The sequence below is a fragment of the Hylaeus volcanicus genome, chromosome 5, assembly GCF_026283585.1.
Source record: "Hylaeus volcanicus isolate JK05 chromosome 5, UHH_iyHylVolc1.0_haploid, whole genome shotgun sequence".
Taxonomy (NCBI): domain Eukaryota; kingdom Metazoa; phylum Arthropoda; class Insecta; order Hymenoptera; family Colletidae; genus Hylaeus; species Hylaeus volcanicus.
This window is the reverse complement of record NC_071980.1, coordinates 3169186-3187700: the sequence shown is the minus strand read 5'-3', so window position 1 is coordinate 3187700 and position 18515 is coordinate 3169186. Positions and strand designations below refer to the sequence as shown.

General features: G+C 42.9%; 1 protein-coding gene across 3 annotated transcripts in view; it reads left to right on the top strand.

Annotated features, from left to right (window-relative positions):
• LOC128877363 (cAMP-specific 3',5'-cyclic phosphodiesterase 4D) overlaps positions 1-18515 on the top strand; it is a 111721-nt gene that overhangs the window by 74694 nt on the left and 18512 nt on the right. For all 3 annotated transcript variants that reach the window (XM_054124607.1, XM_054124606.1, XM_054124608.1), the window contains 2 exons: positions 16981-17105; positions 17502-17709. In XM_054124607.1, the coding sequence (XP_053980582.1) occupies positions 16981-17105; positions 17502-17709 (333 nt within the window). The remainder of the gene's footprint in view (positions 1-16980; positions 17106-17501; positions 17710-18515) is intronic.

Genomic DNA, 18515 nt, shown 5'->3' with positions numbered 1-18515 from the left:
ACTCGCTGTTTCCCTGCTATACGTTATATTTGACGTACCGAACGCACTATGAATAACTCGTGTAATTTATTTTGCTTGTTTGAAAATACTCGCAGGAGTCTGTTACGCGCAACAAATGAGCATTTTAAGATCCATTCTGCGCCCGTCTGGACATTGTCGTCTCGATCTACTGGAAAACAGGCTATAGAGTTACTTTCATTTCATCTAGTATTCAGAATTTGTCTGCAGTCTATGATTACTTTTGAATGCAACGTACGTAAATTCCATTGTTACGATCTGTTTCCACGGCGAAGCATTCACGCGAATTACTCGTTAACCAAATCGGCGTTCGCTTAACGCGACGCAACACACGTTTCATCCCTTTCATTGCCTCTCATTTCACGGACATTAAAAACGCTCATTAGCCGTCTACGGTGATCCTTTGCATGAGGGGATAATCTTCGCCTGTCCTCGTTAAGATTGCATTCCCTTTGTGAGAACACTTCCGAGGAGGCAGGAAGACAGAAGGGGGATGGAAAGTCATTTAGCTGTTTAATGGAAATTGCCGAGTTTTCCGTGGCGATGTCTGGAGCCGCACGTATGAACAGCTTCGTTAACTTCGCCGGATTTCCTTGGCTCCGCAGCCCTCCTTTAACGTTGAATCGTTTCCTCAGAGTTAAGCGGTCCGTGACAACCGCCGGTGTGTTTCATTTCCTATTCACGGAATTATGAACATTACCCTGACATCGGTGCATCGCCGGTGTCGATTTTCCGCTTGTTTGCTCGTTAACGCCTCTATCTGCTTAATCCACGTGCAACGCGATGCAACACCCCGCCATTTAACGTCGGAATAGTGTGGCACCGTCTGGCCTTGTCAGCTGCCCGAGTCGTTTCACTTTCTATCCGCTTATCCCACGCCTGTCTGATCATTACCGTCTAGATCTACTGAGGATAGATTGAGATCACGGTTGGACGTTAACAATTCTAATTTCTCTGGTGCTTTACTTTCAACACTTCGTACGCTGGGTATATTTGAATGTAGATTGAGTTAAGATTATTTTTTTTATATTCATTAAAGTTTTTATTAAAATAATAAATATCGTGGAATTTACCTCTACCTGTTCATGTTAAGAGAAGGGGATTTTTAACAGTCACAGTTCTACGTGAGGAATATTGTCAAGTGTTACCTGACAAATCTCCAGTTGTAAACGGTCCTCCCATGTCTGACCATCGCCGCCTCGATCTACTTAAGCCGCGTCCGACTCCGCGAACAGTTCGTTGCTCGGTTTCTCGTGGTAATAATTACTCTTAACGCGGTTAAACGGATCCCATTCGTCGTTTATTTAAAACCGTTTGCTGGCAATTTTCGCATTATGAATACGAACAGGGAATTCGTGTCAAAGTTCATCGTGTAATTAGGCTGATATAATAGCATTACAATTTGCGCTGGCTAGTTGCGCGGCCAGTTAACGGAAATTGCTTTGCCGCCAATGTCGTTACGAGGAGATTCGTGACATTGCAAAGGCATCATGCGATACACAGCGAATCCTGTCAATGCTGAAGAGCCTTTGTGCGCTGCTCCCGGGTTCGGTTCTTTTCGGGTTACCTTCGACCGGCCACGAACTCGACAGTCAATCTCGAGAAGAAACTACTACGAAAAGGACGTACATTATTATTATCGCGTTAACGTGTACTAGATAACCCCTTAACTTTTCATTTTATTAAAACATCAAAACGCAAAAATTCACGAAGCGATCTAATATATTATATTTATTCGTAACTAGGTACCCTAACGTTCTAGGGATTCTTCGTACATACTCTTCACAACCCTTGGATCGATTTATTGTACAAGCTCTTTCAGGCTGTATTTATAGAAATTACCTTCCATCTGTAAATAACGCGTAGTCCAGAAATATTACAAGTTTTTCAACGGCGTCTATAAGCGTGCTTTAATTAAAAATTCGCCCCTTAAAACAGCAGTGAAAGTTAATAATTACGAAGTTCGAAATGCTTGGGTGAAATTGAGCTTCGATCTTTTCCACCAGACACTCTCAAACGTATTAAATTCTGGACACGGACCGCACTGAATGCGCCCATAGAATTTATTCTATTCGGCCGCGCCAACGAATGGTATCAATTTGTAATCTCGATACTTTTGTGTCAAAGTGACCGTGACTCAATGTGCTTCTGATTGCGAAGTTAATTGGGTCTTGAACGTGTTTGCGCGGTTCTTTATCTTTCGGCGCAATAACGGCACCGTACAACATATCGCCTGGTTGAGCGCGTACAATCTCTGCTAATGCATCGGGCCATTCAATACGCTCGCAAACTGGTCGCGAGTTTCCCCGCCTTGTTTCGTAAACTGCGCGTTCATGTCTCGTTTCCGCGTTAGTGGATTATTCATTGTTGTCGTTGTGCAGCGACCGCCGTGCTATAAAAAGGAAACACGGGATATAAAGCCGAACGGAAGCAAACCGTCCAACAGGCATAAAAATCAATCACGTAGTAAACACAATCGACGCGGAAATAGAGCAATTAATCCATTGGCCGGCCATAGTTCACGAGTCCTGACACGAGGCGAGTAATTTAGGAGGTTTTCTCGCAGAGAACTCTTTTCTCCAATTCTGGTTCCACTTTGAAAACATGTTTTTTTTTTTTATATTTATATTAATGTTTCTTTTTTATTTCTTTCTTGTTTTTTGGCAATTTTTACTTAACAAGTTTCTTCCTAAACTTTGTGCTTTTAGTGCGAACTTACTCTCGTCGCTACTTGAAACGATTCAGGCTGAAAATAACTCGCAGCGATCAGTCCCCAGCCTTCATTCGACTTCCTTGAAATCCCTTTTATCTCTGGATCTTTCTCCCTATTCACTTCCCTCTAATTGCAATCTCATTTTCATTTCGATAAAAGGGTCTCGGTTGGGTGGTTATTCTTTCGTTTCGTCTTTCGCCACAATTTATGTAGAATAAGAATCCTTTTCATCCTTTCCTCTTGAATGACCAAGACCAGAGATATTATCTGATCCTCCCTGTTTGCCCATTCTTTATTCTGCTCTGCATTCGTGTCGTGGCAGAATTCCTCGTCGCCTGTAATTGGACCCTAAACGATATTTCACACAGATTTGGAAATTTTTGCTACGATCCAGCGTCAATTCAGTCACGCGGTTAATATGGCGACGATCCACAATCACCTCGTTCGTCCATTACGAAACTCGTCGCGCGTCCCTTTTCTCTCCCCTTTGTGGCGGCATCCCCGCGGTGATATACTCTTCTCCACTTAATTAGAAAGCTTTTTAACGAGGTCGGTCGTCGCGATACGAAAAAAAATGTACCGACGATGCCCGCTGGGAATCGATATCGTTCGCAGACTAAATTGACCCTTATTGGCCAGCCAGTACCGCGAAATTTCCTCCCCTTGGAATACACCACTGAAAGGGAGAAACACAAAAGTCGCCTAATCGCACTGTGCTCTACAGTAGTACTGTGTTACTATGCTGTGTACGTGCACCTAGGTCAAGCGAATGCTACATGAACCAAACGAGGATAATACTTCGAAATATATCTACAACTTTCCATCGAAGTTTTCACCATTAATTTAAATAATTTATATACTTCACCATGATTAATTTAAGCTCTAACGAAACTGCTGTTTTCTGTATTATTTGCTTTGAAAGTAATTAACGGATGCATCTATCTTAATTCTTCGTATGCATCGTGGAAATTCACAACCATACCGACTGCACGCACGTAAATGTTTAACAGTAACTCATGAAAATGGAGCAAGTTCGTTTAAGTTTGCCTTATCACCCTCTTCCGTGTCTCTAATTGTTCCAGCGTTACAAAATATTCCAGTTTCATGTTCAATTCGGACCAACGAATTGCTAATAACACGGTTACCCGTTTCGCTACGTCGGTCGAACAAATTGGTCGTTGAACAGCCGGTATCGATTTCGCGGTAATTACCAGATCGCCAAATTATTGTTTAATTAATACATTTGCAATGCCGCTGTAACGTTAGGAGCGCGAAATAGTTTCACGTTACTCTGGCAAGAGGATCCCACTGATTTTTAATATCAAATAACACGCAGAAAATGTGAGAAATCTTTTTTATTATTAAATGGCATGCTTTTGTAAAATTCCGCAGTATAATAGAGCTTCGTTTTACGGAAGCTGAAGGTTTTCATTATCTTTGGTATGTCTTGGATAAACTATTTTACCTCGGCTAGGTTCATTAAGGGACCTGGTATTTAATAATTAGATTAAAATGAAAATGAGTAATACATCGTGTAAAATTTAGTATAGTGAGATATTTGCCTGCAATGTTTATCGAGATCACTTATTCACAGGAATCAATGAAATTGTTCTTTCTTCAAACCAGTTTGTTCAAAAGTAAATTCCATTTCATTGATTCTGCTAGATTCTTCCAAGGAACCCCCATTGGTATCACTCAAGATCGAGTACGAGAGTACTCGAGCTCGATATGAAATTACTTTTGTCTGTTGAGCCTTATTGTTCCGATTAGTCAGAAAAAGAAAGTTTCTGTACAGCAAGGGTGCGGTAAATGCAAAATTATTCTGCATTTCTTGAAGTAAAATTAATTTCAAACCATCATTGGCCTGTCCATTATTAGATTACCTCGTTACATGGCGGTTCTAAAAATAAACGAAAGGGCACAGCAGGTTTTCCAACCGGTACAGGCACAATCTACACGAAATTAGAACCCAATGCGCGCGGCATACGCAATCCAGTATTTTCATGCTTCTCGGTGCAAATTGCACGCGCTCGACGCGGATAATACCGCTTAATTAGCGCTTCGAATTGCCGTTCCGTTTTCAGGAAACGTTCAAGCGATTTTCTTTCCAGCCGTTTATCCGATTACCATCTCGTCTATGCAGCCTTAACGATCTTCAACCGAATATCCTTTTCCCGTTCCCGCCTCGTAGCGATATTCGAAATCAAAACACCATTGTTCGCCGTGCGCATTATTTCGCTATTAACGTTAATGTGTACCGAGCTTTCAACGGATGATACCGACGCGTCAACGTTGATGCAACCCGCGAAGCTTGGCCGATTTCGATTTTCGAGAAATTCGATAAGGAGTCGAGTGAAATATTGGGAATTTGGAAAATGTAATATCGGACGAATAATTGAACATATTTATGCGAATGATACGGATCTAATTACCCCCCGTTTGTTTCGCTAAACTATTCGTGCGAAATTAACGTGGAGTGCGAGGTTGGTTAATGAATTCGAACGTTACGCGTGCGTGGACGTGTTGTCCGTGTACCTATGCGGTTACTTGCCACAATAAACCACATGTACACGTACAAATGTATCGATTAGCAAGGCGATGCTGTCCTCCGTAACCTTGCCTGCAAATCAATCAAACCGCCCTCGCGAACATCCCTTAGTGTCAGAGGTGAGCACTATTTACGGTGCTCTAAATAAGAGACTCAAACGTTATTTCGAATAGTCTCGATACACTTGCGAATAACCAATTTTATTTTACATTACGATAACTATTTAACAAGAATTTTACGATTTACGCATCGTGATGTGACTTTTAATCATGCGATTCGCATTTGCAACAAATCTTTTCCATCGACCAGTAGCCGTTCGATGCGGCCATGCGATCGAAGTTGTAAATGCCACTGACTCATGAAAAAATCATCTAGCCTGCGATGTTCGCGATATCCCTTCGAAGCAACGCTGTATCGGGTTTATCAGCTTTGCGTTCGTACGTGCGTTTCCATTAAATAACCATGTCCAGCTGCCCGCCAATCGGCTTTGCTTCCCTCGAGTGATTCATAATTCGTCGTTTCGGTGCCTCACACCTGATGGAAATTTGTTTTTTCCATTGCATATTTCCCGAGTTTTCCACTCGCGTTGTACAAACTCCCGACCCTTTTCCGTGGGAAATCGTGAACAGACCGGCGCCGATTTTGTTTCGAGAGGAAAGCTCTTCCCAGAATTTAGTAATATTATTATTGTATAATAAAATTATTAATTTCATTCAGGGACTTTTCGGAAACAGCTACGATTTGTGCTGCGAAGGTCTGTGTGTGTAATAAAAAATTACGACATTCCGACCTCTTGAGATCCTGATTTTATACTAGTCTCGTCTGGGGAAATTACGCCCCGTTTCAGTAGCCATAAATCTAATTACAGCGTTTAATTGTGACGGGATCGCGGAGATTTATGCAATCCTAACAATCGCATTCGCGCATGAACGTGAAACGAGTCGTAAAGGCGTGAATTAAAAATCATTCCGCGTGCATTCACCCATCGCGGAAGGAAGCAAGCGCTTCCCGTTTCCGTTTCATGGTTAGTGGATTGTTTCTTAATATACAATAACTTCCAATAATTAGCGTTGATAATCGTGTCATTGAAGCTAACACTTGAAACACTTTAAAAATGGTTACTCGATCTAATCAAGATATCAGCTCCCAAAAAAGTATTCACACGTTGAATTACTAACGCATTCGGTAGACAGATTAGTATAATAAGTACTCACAATTTCTTTTATCGTAAATACTTGTTTCCTTCTTCTAAATTATTCCTAATTATTTCTAATCGCTCCGAGTAGCGTACAAACTGCTCCAATTATTCCGAACAGAGAGATTCGTTTCACGTGCACAAAGTAGTCGGTAAAAACAAAGGATGGTCCTTCAAAGTGGCAACTTGGCTCGCGTGAGTTCATTAGAGCGCCTCGTTAAAGCGGTTCGCAATAACAATTTCTCCTCCGACGAGTTTTTACAAACTTCGCTGGATTCTCGCTTGAACCTACGACGAGTATCCACGAAGCTCTCCCTCCACGATTTTCATAAAACTTTGCACGTATTCAAAGTGGCCAAAAATGAAGGTTACTTGTTATTTCTCGCCATGGGAATTCAAGTTCAAGGGCTGCCACTTCTTTGGAAACTTTCGGTTTCCGTGCTGTCTTATAAAACTTTGCGATTGTTCGAAATGACAGGAAATGAAGGTTACCGTATCCTTCTCGATAGAATGACACATAAAGAGAGCTTCGTAAACCAAATTCAACGATACTTTACACTGTATATTTAATATTTAATTCACACAAATTTCGTGTAACCTAATTTTAAAAAAAAATATGGAATATGTATTCATATGTCTTTATCACGGAAACGTAAGTATTCAGAACAATGAGCACTCCCGCGATGACCTTACTCGATGGCTCTCAAGCATAGCCCCGTGTCATACTTTGGAAGTTGGTGTAATTCCTTAAAGTGTTACATCGCGAGGCTGGAAGTAATATGTATCGCCAATTATTAGCCACTCTGCAAATGAAGAAAGTTTCGTCGGGTGGAGGGTCGTCTCGCGGACGTTACTTGCGAATCTATCGGCTCCTCCGAAAATAGAGTCCGTGGAAAGTTTCGAACGGGTGGGCAATCATCGTCAATTTTCGCTACGACCGTCAGAAGCGAACGAACTTTCGACGATGCTACGCGCCGATTCCGACCGGAAATCGACCGCGCCGAAATTGCTGTCAGTGGAACGCTCGCTTCCGGAATGTTTCGCGCACTCCTCGATGCGAAATGGACTGTCCTCGTTACATCATTTTTCGAAACCATGGACAGACGGAGTATTGGAAAAGCTTTGGTTTCCGTGTCACGAGTCCCTCGGCGAGTCACGGCAAATACACAGCTGACGCGAATGAATTATTCCGCCATAGTTCGCTGGACCAGTTTAAGGAGTCCGGTTGACGTTTTTTTTTGTGTGTGTGTGGGGGGGGGGGGGTGAAGAATAATCACATCAAACCGTGAATACAATGAAATACTCCGAATACTCCGAGATTCATAACCAAATAGAATAACTCCACAACTGAAAAATATGCGAAAGTGCCCAAGATCCTGGTCCAAAATGAACGCCGCGAGGGCGCTCGGAGGGTGGGCCGATAAGAATCGTCATAAATTAATGAAACCGTCAAGGGCTACCGACGGCGTCGCCGTGCAATTTGGTGGTTACCAACGATAATTACATTGTTATTACCAGTTGAACGTTATCGAGGATGTGGCCAATCCGTCTATGCGCTTAGTTTCTAACTCGGCGACGGATGATAAAAAATAATAATCGTAACGGGGAATGTGTATATACATACATAAATATATAAATATATATACATATATATATACCCGTAGAAACGTTTCGAGAGAGAGCGAGAGACGCTGCCAGACGGCAATGGCTTCCTACACCTCGTACCAATGATATTGGCCTCAACAAAATAATGAATAAATTGAGCGTGGGTCACAATAAAAATATAATCGTCCGCCGTACATCCATGATTCACGTTTCATTATCCTATTAGAGCCAATGGACGGTCGGAAGATAGCTCTCCCCCTTCTTTCGGTCTGTATATGTGCCACCACGTTCGTTTCGTTTTCTACGGACCCGCGTCGTGTGAGCCAGGACTAACGAAAGCGAAGCCGTCCCAAGATCCGTCGCTCGCGCGAGCCTCGCGCTTGTTGGGTCGTGTAAAGCGGACGAGCGAGCACAGAAGGTAGGAAGATCACTTTGATTTCAACGGGTAACTTAAGTTTCGTCCACAGAAGACTTTGACGAGAGGGTTGGGGCGTGGGGGTAGAGATGGGGCAATCCGCGACACTGTCTCTGCCAACAACGTTTCCTAATTATACTAATGTACCGATATATTCCCTTGGTCCTGCCCCTCCCATATTGTAATATTTTGTTTAGGTATGCGTTGGTCGTTAGTTTTAGTATTAGGTGTAACGAAAGTATCATTACTTTTCACGAGAGCCTTCCAAATGTAAAGGGTCTCCCATCACTGATTTAGGACAGCTCAGCCACGTTTTAGGTGAATCATCGACTCGCGTGCTACGCGCTGATGTACTCAGGATGTTGTCACGAGGTCTGCGTGTAACTCGAGATTTATCTCGCCTCGTCTCAGGAAGGCGATTCACGATAATGGTCATCTGGAATCGTTCTCCACCGAGACTTGTATTGAGACTTGACATTTTCTTTTTTCGTATTAATGTAATTTAGTTTTTAGGATTAACTTCAACTAAACGATAGTGCCGTTCATTAAAAATTTTTTTAAGTTTTTTGTCCTCAATTGTGGACATCAGGTCTGAAATGGTTAATAATAAGCCTTTCGTCACGTAAAAATTCATTTCCCTAAAAACTAAGGGAAAGGAATAATTCGTTCCACAACCACAACCAAGTATCTGTAAAGGTCTCGAAGGTTCCACGAGGACTCCACGAACCGTTTTCCACCCCTCGAGTCAATTAACGGAGTTTGCTCGGCAAACGATTGGGCATGCCGCATTCAATGACAGTTCGTTCGTCGATTTTTATTGTTCGTCGATCATCTTCTTTGACCAACCGCCTTTGACCTCCGCGAACGTCCCCGATTCTAATTTAAGAGGCCATCATTCCTACTATTCCTGGTTTTCTTCGTTCGCGAAATTGCCCTAATCGACCCGGCTCCCACCGAACGCAAATATTTGATTCGATAATTCCAACGAGCGTAATTGGCGAGAAGAATCCTTGATCGCGACGTTCGGTCGTCCTTTCTCTGTTTGGAAAATTTTACGAGGAGTGGCAAACGTGGAACTTGCGACATCGTCGGTCATTTCAAGGCTTCAGATCTAAGTTGATCGTCAGGGGGCAGTATTTAAACTGTGGTCAACCTTGGCGCCAGTTGAGTCAGAGATACGCGCGATTCGAGGATCCAGGAAACGCTGAGGTCCTGTGAGGTCGTATTTAATTCTCAGTTACTGTAGTAATATTTTTATATCGAGATATTTCGTGCGTTAGTCAGACACGTCAGCGTTATTTCAAGCCGGTTCGTGGGCGATACATTTTTTAAATTCCACGGAAACGTTTCTCGTAGCAGCCTGAAAGTTTTCTTCCCAGGACGAGGCTTTCGTGTAGCCTGGCTGGGTATACCTTGAAACTTCCTCGCGATGGGAGCTTTAATTTAGCTTCGGATCATGAGTTTTTCACGAGTATTTCGTGCAACGTGCAGATATACGCTTGTCACGTTCCCAGAAGCTTGCCAGGGGTTGCCTGAGGGTTGTTTCGCAGGCAAGAAACGTATTACATAGAGATAGCCAATTTTTGCCGGGGGTTACATCTCTGATGTACATCCGACTGGAACCTAGGGATGCTATACAATGAATAGCGTGGTTGGTTTCAGTTATCAGTGTATTTATATATCTCGCGAGTATTCTTCTGTCAAGAACGTTACGAAACGTATTTTGATACTATGTGCGTGGTGTCACAATAGCTTTGTATCTTGTAATGTTGGCGACGTGATATCTCACCGTTGAAAATAATATACAAGTTCGCTCGCTTTGACATCTGTATTCTTCTATTGTAGCTTCGTATTTTAGCACATCGTACTCTCTATCGATAGCGACGAGGACAACTCGATCGATTTCTTGCAAGAATGCTTGACCCATTTGTATATTTAGAATCCTAGCAAGGGTCTCTTTCGCAACATCATTCGTAGTGTCTATTTTCATATCCGATCGTTGGCTCGTTATGTTTTTGCAAATTCTCCAAATTTATTTCGCAAATTCAATAGAAGAAATTTGACTACTTCTTTGTAGATAGTCTTCAGAGTTCAAACATTCGAAGACTATTATTATTATTATTATTGTTGGAATATTTATTGGACCGACTGTAAACAGACATTTCTAATTTGAAGAGGAGAGCCAGACGTAGGGCTAGGTTCACAGCTAATTAGGTAACTTCTAGTCGTTGTCGATAACACCAGGGCCAAAAGACGGAATGTCGACAACCTCAGAATTGGGGAACTCGATACTTGACAACTTGGAGTTGCAGGCCACTTATCAAAGCACTCCCGAGTCGTGAAACCCGATACAGCTCACTTACGAATAGTGCAACTCTGTATGGAACATTCTCGAGTCATGGGGTATGTTCGATACACGGCAGCACAATCGAGAAGTAGGACCACGTGCGATGCAACGTCCTGGGGTTCGATGCGAGGGGACTTCGGATCTTTGTAACTAGAAATAGGCAACCCTGTAAAGAGGAGTTCGGACATAGGAAAGTTTGATACGAGTGGTCTGAAATCTTCCCAGATCCCGATGGGATTACCGTAAATCATACAACGTGGAATTTTCTCGTATCAACTCATCATCATTAATCAACGAATTTCACAATATCAAGCCACTAGAAAATTTGGGTAAATTATGAAGTGATTCGTACATCGAAGATTACAATGCACAAATTTATTTCTAACTAAACGAAGAAAGTATAATCCAAACATTTCAGCTTTCAGAATTCAACATTTTCAATTCACTCTGCTGCCCAACCGTTGTTAAGCCCGACAATATTTCTATAGTTCGATTCTACGCGTCCATTCGCGACGTTCCGTCCCATTTTCTGGGTCGCGTCGTTTTATGTGCGCGTGGGAGACATTCAAGTTCGCGTCGGATACGAATATTACCATGTAAATCTGCGAGTTGGGCGCGAATGGGCGAGCAATGGGTGCCATGAGGTACTTTACGAGGGCGAAAATTCGACGGTAGGGTCGTAAAGTCTTAAGCACCGTGAAAAGGAGGTGCACGCACCACGGTCGAGCGTGCTCGTGCAGACGAAGCGCAGATAAAATTTATGAACTCGCAGAGCCCTATATTCATACCTCCAGCGTGATATTTTGAACGTGATGCGCTTGGTTATTACTTTCTAATGAATTACTCGCGTTGTCGCACCCGAGATATTGTGGACATGTGTGCGAAGACGTTTCCGGCTGACCACATCCGTTCTTTCTTTACCCGCGGCACAATTTCTTTCTACGATCGAGTTTGTCAGGTGATACAGTCTATAAACCAGCAGGAAAGGTATTGCAGACTCGGTAGATGGTTTGAGTAGTTGGCCCCTGGTCATGAACTGAATCTTGTTAGGCAGAATTGATGGCGAAACGACGAGTCGTTGGCGTTGTCAGCTGTCGAGGGAAACGAAGGAAAAAGAATCCTCGTGCATCGTAACACGACTACCCCGAGCCCCTTCTAAAAATATCTTCCACGACAAAAACGAAATCTAGTGGTTCTTTATCGAATTCGTTCCATACGAATGACTAAAAGTTGCGTTATAACTACGACCGTGTTGATCACGAAGAAAAAACGGAAGAGAGGGGGTGGTAATAACTCAGTCGGTCGTTAATCTCGAAAACGAAGGGGACCCTTTGATATTCGCAGTTCTCTGTCGTTGGTAATTGATAAAATGTTGTGGGCTGGATTAATTAAATCCAGTCTTTCGCGTTGGATCACGACCGGCTCGGGAGCGCGACTGTGTTATAAATATTGTTCCCATAACAGTATGAACAATTTCAGTTTAATTAGCGGCCCCCATTCAGCTGCTCGCGTGGGCGTGTGCGCGCGTTGCACTCGTGTCGTGTTCCTGTACTCCGCGTAGATCGTCGTGTACAACGGGTGTACGCAAAGTTCATAAATATTGCCACGACGCGAACATTGAAATTATCATCTGACCTAGCTGGGCCTCCTTTCCTATCGCGTGTTCGATCTTCGTTTTTAAATCTACGGCGACACATCGAGGGGATCGGAAATTACATTCTGTTCTGAATTAATTAATTTCAGAAGAGAAATGTTTTACTTGGAAGTAGCAGTCATGTTTTGGTAATATGAAACCTATTATTTAATTTAGACAAATTTATTGGATAGGAGGTACGAATACTTACAGGACTGACACCGCTGCATTCTCCAGCCAGATTCATTTTCCCCTCAGTCGAGGGCCATTTTACTATACGAAAGCATTTGAATTTTTTCCCCGTAATTTGATCGAACAAACGAAACAATTGGCCGCGAATACGCGCGTTTTCACAGGCCGTGACAGGGTGAAAGCACCTTCCGCGCCACTTTCTAAATTAACGGGAGCGAGAACGGTCGGGGGAACTGCGAGCAAGTGAAATATTTTTCCACCAAGCTTTCCGCCCTCCGTCGATCCGCTTTCCTTCGATTTCAATCGAGCTTCAGTCAGCGAAGCGGGTCACTGCAGGATTTCGTGCTACAAAAGAGCCCTGTTCTCCGTGTTTTATTTCATATTTTCCTCGAGGGTGGATTGAAAGGGGTCGGCAAGAAATCTGTTTCACGCTATATCGCGCGGTATTCGGCGTTCGAGGATCGATCCCTTGTCGAGCGGAATGAAAGAGATACACGCGACCGTTCCGCGAATGTATTGGCTTCTGACACATCCATTCTATTTATTTCCTTTGTTTCACACACGCGCAAAAATGCTTTGTTATTACAACGCTCGCGTACGTTGTTTTCTTCGGGAGCGTTGGTATTTATCGCACGGACACAAGAATTGAGTGTACTTTGTCGAATCAAGCAAAGGGGATTCAATTAAATCCAGCTTGGCCGCGTATTTTCGTTCCCGTCCTGCTCGCGTGATCGCGAAAACATCGGTCGAGTCGCTGGAAAAAAACGAAAGAGCAACAGCTGAATTTTATAAATGGAGCTCGTATGACGTACGTTGGAAAACTCATTTTTCAACCTCCCCGCGAGATCATGAATCTTTTTCTGGGAATACGGGAAGCGCCCTAGCACCAGGTTCCGTCGAATCGATAACTCGACAGCGACAGGGAAACTTTTGTCTTTCCTCGTGCTTTTATTCAACATGCGCTGCAAAAAGCAGCCATTAGCTGGGTTTTTTCCCCTTGGCGTAGCCCGAACGAAGAAATTGGATCTTCGATATTTGATTTCGTCCACTGTACCTTCGAAGTTCGGTGCATTCTTCTTCGTCCGAGCTTTCGCGCTGAAATCCTCGTCTTTGTCGTGTGGGAGCTTTGGCTGCAAACGAACAACTCCTGGAATGTTTTATACAGGCTGAAGAACGAAAATTTGTAAATGTGGTAGTAAAATATTTTGAAGTTCGTACGTTTGGATACACAATAACCCGAAAGTCGCGTCTGTAGCGCGAACAATATCCAGAGGAATTTCTACACGATAAAATAATTGTAAAATGTGAATGGGATTTTCGTTCGAGCCATTGCCATGTTTCAACCCAACGGATGTCATAATAAATTTAAAATGTAATTTAACACGTTTTCCGTACGTTGAGATATTACTCCGTCGAGTAATAAATTGCTGACAGTATAGACAAGCTCAGTTTTCCAGGCGCGAACGAGGAAAACACTTTCAACAAATTACCGCTTAACAAAGTAAGTACATCGTTGGCGCATGAAAATGTGTTAAATTACTTTGATAAATTGGCTGTAATGCGTGTTCTATCAAAACATTGTAACGCTCGATGGAACACTGTAGAATTTTCGTCGACGTGCAAATTTGTGACAAATTTTAAAGTCAATTTTGTCGGTAAATATTCCACATACAGTGGGCTACGTTTAAACAAAATCAAATATCGAGTGGATTTTCTTTTCGACACAGATCCGTACAATTGCAAGAGCTGACTACATATTCTACTTTTTCTTTAATGGAAAATCTCTTATTACCGTGCTCATCGGGAAAAGTGGAAACACTTTACTCTCAAGTACAATCCAGCACAGTCTAATTGAGTAAATCCGTAGCAACGTTTACGGTCCATGATGCCTCTTGTAATTCCTTATTATGTATTATGAAAAATCTTGAAGTTTGTCAACATACTCCAGAGACTAAATAATATTATACTAGTTGGACATTATACATACAGCCAGTCTCATAAGTATTCGTACCCTCTATGTCTAGTGAAGAAATTTGTCTAAATTAAATGATAGGTTTTATGTTTCCAAATCAATTTCTTCTCACCTCTAATAAACCATGTAACCCTTTCTACTGGTGGATTTGATTATAAACAACCAATAAATTTCTTTAATCCCTGTTTTTGCCAGAGTCCATGGTTCCGCCACTGAATTCAGCACGGTAAACAGAACAATTCCGCTGAAAATTGTAAATCGATTACCGTTTTCGCGATATCTGCAGCAATTATTTAGCGGGGGTTCGTTATTCTCCGGTTTCGGGTTGTTTATTATTTTGCATCCCGAACGGAAGTACGTATCGTTTTATTACCGGTATAAATCTACATTAGAACGCACACCTACGAAGCGATGATTAATTGTTGTCCAACGACCGCGCGCGCGTTCGCGCCACCATTACTCATTTGAGAAACGTGTTAATCCCCTATAATACAGTGCCAAGAATATTTTCCAGCCTCCGTCGCGCAGCATTCATCAGCGTTCCTCTAACTCGCGTATGCGTTCACGGTCCTGTAGCGTCCTGAAAGTGGAATAGTGTGTACGCGGCAGTTGTTAAATGGTAATTTCATTTGGCGTGACGCGGAATTTATGCGGTTGTTCTTCACTCGCTGCCAGTTCATCAAGACCCTGGCCAGAGTTTGTTCAGCGCTCAATTTATGGAATTCAAGCTTCGCGCGTATAATTAAGGACGACGATTCAAGCCACGCAGCCAATTGGCTGAGTCTTTTCGAATATGGCTGAGATGTAGGATTGTTTATCGTGGGTAAATAAAAATATTAAAGACGAATGACCCCGTGCTAAAGCATTAAAATGACCTTTCATTAGCAGCATTTCGGAATCGTTTCCTCCTAGACCGAAACCATCGTTTCGGGACGATCATTTCCGGCGTCTTTCTCGTAAACGCGCACAGGGGGTTGACGGCACTGAATCGTTTCGAAAGCGAGGGGAAGCGTGCGTTATGGCTGTCATTCCAGCATTGTGTCTCCTCGTGGCAATAATTGCGCCGGCATAATGCACGCGTTGGCCCGAGTTACGCGTAACTGGACTGGCTCTTTCGATTATGAATAAAACATGGCACTTATAAAACGCTTCGCTCGCGAGCGTGCGTTACGCTCGATACAACCAAGAGGATAGAACGCTTCGGGCCACGACATTTGAATAATGAAATTGGATGGTCGTCAAGCCGAACGGTTCCCGATGCATTTTCAACCCCGATGCATTTTCAACCCCGATGCCACCTGTTTTATTTATCTATTTCATTTATAAACGCGGGACATCAAAGTTAGTCTATTCGTGGCTGTGTATAAATTGTTCGATACGAAACATTTTTCGACGGTTTTATTTATTTTGTTAAGGCTGATCATTGGTCACGGTTTTATTTCCTATATGCAAACGAACAACATTTATAAATAAAATTTAAACGTCTGGGGAAAAAATCACGAAAACAGCATAAACAGGGGGAATAAGAATAATATTCTAATCGTATTCGAGAGAAATAACAAGACCTCGTGATTAAATCCGTAGGTAGGTCGTTGTAACATTATTCCTTGAAAATCGTCCTCGCCCGTCAGCACTCGCTTTGACATCGACCCGAGGGAAATTTCAACGAGATCCAATTACTTTCGCGCCGAATTATGAATTTACGAACACCAAACGTACCCGCTGGTACCCTGTTCTTCGCAAAATATCGAAGGACGCGGCAAACGAAATAATAATAACGACGCCTTAATCGGAAGAACACCCAGGTTTCTCGATTCTCCCTTTGGTGTTTTCAGTTTCCAATTCGGTCGAGATTCGCGTTCCATTAAATGAACCCTTTGCACTCGAAGTACGACTATATATTAGCTTTATAATGGACGATTTATAGCCGTGTTGAAATTTGAGTGCGTATGATTCATAACGACTAATTGCTGCGATACTGGCCATGAATTAAAATCTGCGTACCGATACCATTTTATTGCATTCGGAAATAGCAGACCAACGCCCACGGGAGTTTGTCGCGCCTACGCACAATTTTCTCCCATTTCATCGCCGTGACAGTAAAATTGCCAATATTAAAGTATCGAGTATCTCGTGCGGCGGACCATGCCATATGAACGCGATGCTGGATTTCCATTCTGTTGAATATTGAAATGATTAATCGAATATCGAGATTGAAATCTGGGAACGGCGGCGAACCGTGCAGAGGGGATGGCAACCCCGTCGTAGGCGTTGTAAATATATATTCCCATCCCGTCGATGCGGTTTCTGTTTTTAACGAACGTCGCGTATTTCTGTTTCAGAACTCTTTAGAAATGCGGCAGAGGCTGGCCCTCTGGACATCGTGAAGCTTCGCAAGGAGGAGAAGCTCTTGAACATTTCGACTAATCTGCCGGCGAACACACCCGACACACCCTATGTTCTTCAGGTAACGATCCAGCTATCGGTAGCACCAGATGTCTCCGCCATTTTGGTTCGTGCTCGTTCCTCTAAATCGTCTCCTAACGTCTCTCGTTCAATTAAGCGGTTTGGCGTTTCCTGGGGGCTCTCGCTTCGCGAACGTCGCTGTGACGTCAGAAAAGAATAAATTGAGGCGCATTAGCCAATAAGTCAAAACTTCAAGAAAGCATTCATTTTTACAAAATTCATTGTTACAAAAGGTTAAAATTAATAGGGGAGTAAAAAATCTGAAAAAGTTGCCCACGAAACGCAAAAGAAAAAAAACACGAGGTCGTATAAGACCTCCTGTCTTTACTGAAAGTAATCAATCCTCGAAGACTCCGAATCTCGTGAACGGTGGTGAAACCTCTGTCCTCTTTTGAAGATCGTCGGAGCGCATCCGGCCTCGTCGGGGGTGATCGAGGCGGAAGTGCTGTGGGCTCTCGAGAGACGCGTGGCGGCCTTGGAACAGCAACTTAGGGAGCAGCAAGAAGCTCTGTACGCCTCTCCATCCTTCGCTCTTCGTGAACTGAAGCGGCAGGTCGATAGTTTCAAGAACAAGTTGGAACAGAACGACCAGCTGAATTGGCTGAGTAAGTTTTGCACAAAGTATCCCTATTTCCGTCGCGAGGAAAGATTTCGGTGAACGTCCTTCGCGAACAAGTCCGGAGGTCGAATCATAATGCTCGCGAAATCATCTTTCCGACAGTCCATGAATTGGAAACGAGGCTTGACGACTTAATATTCGAATCTTTAATCACAGTACATGATACAGTGACACAAATTAAATTCAAAAAAATATCAATGTATTTATTATTTTAACAATTTTCACAGCTAACGTTTATGTTGTTAACTTTTGTTCGAAAGAACATTATGCAATGGTAACATACATACAGCCAAATGTTAAAAACAAACCAATTGCAAGTGTAGAATTCGATTTCTGCGCCACCCTGTATACGCGTTTTGGCTAGAAACCGAAGATAGGAATAGCTGGAACGGTTCCTTGCATGGGCAAATATTTATTCAGCGGTAGGCGTATTCAGCCAGGCCGCTGTTTATCCGAGCGTATATCAATCGTCCCCGTCGGATCGTCAGCGTTCGAAATGATTTTTTCGAATCGTTCCGGGACTCTAGGAATTTTTCAAAACATGCCGAACTGAAAGCGAACATCGACGTTTCGGTTCGATGGACCAAAAATCTGGTCGATTTGATCGCAGGAAAAACGGGTGAAAACAGACAAAAATCGTGAAAAAAGCTGCTTTTCGAGGGGGAAAAAACGCGAAAAGCTACCCGGAAATGTTGGTATTTTCTCTATCGAGGCGATGTTTTCGTGTCACTTTAGAACGTTGTCCCCAAGTCGAGCTATGGCAATTTGATCCCTCCCACTCGACATTTTCGC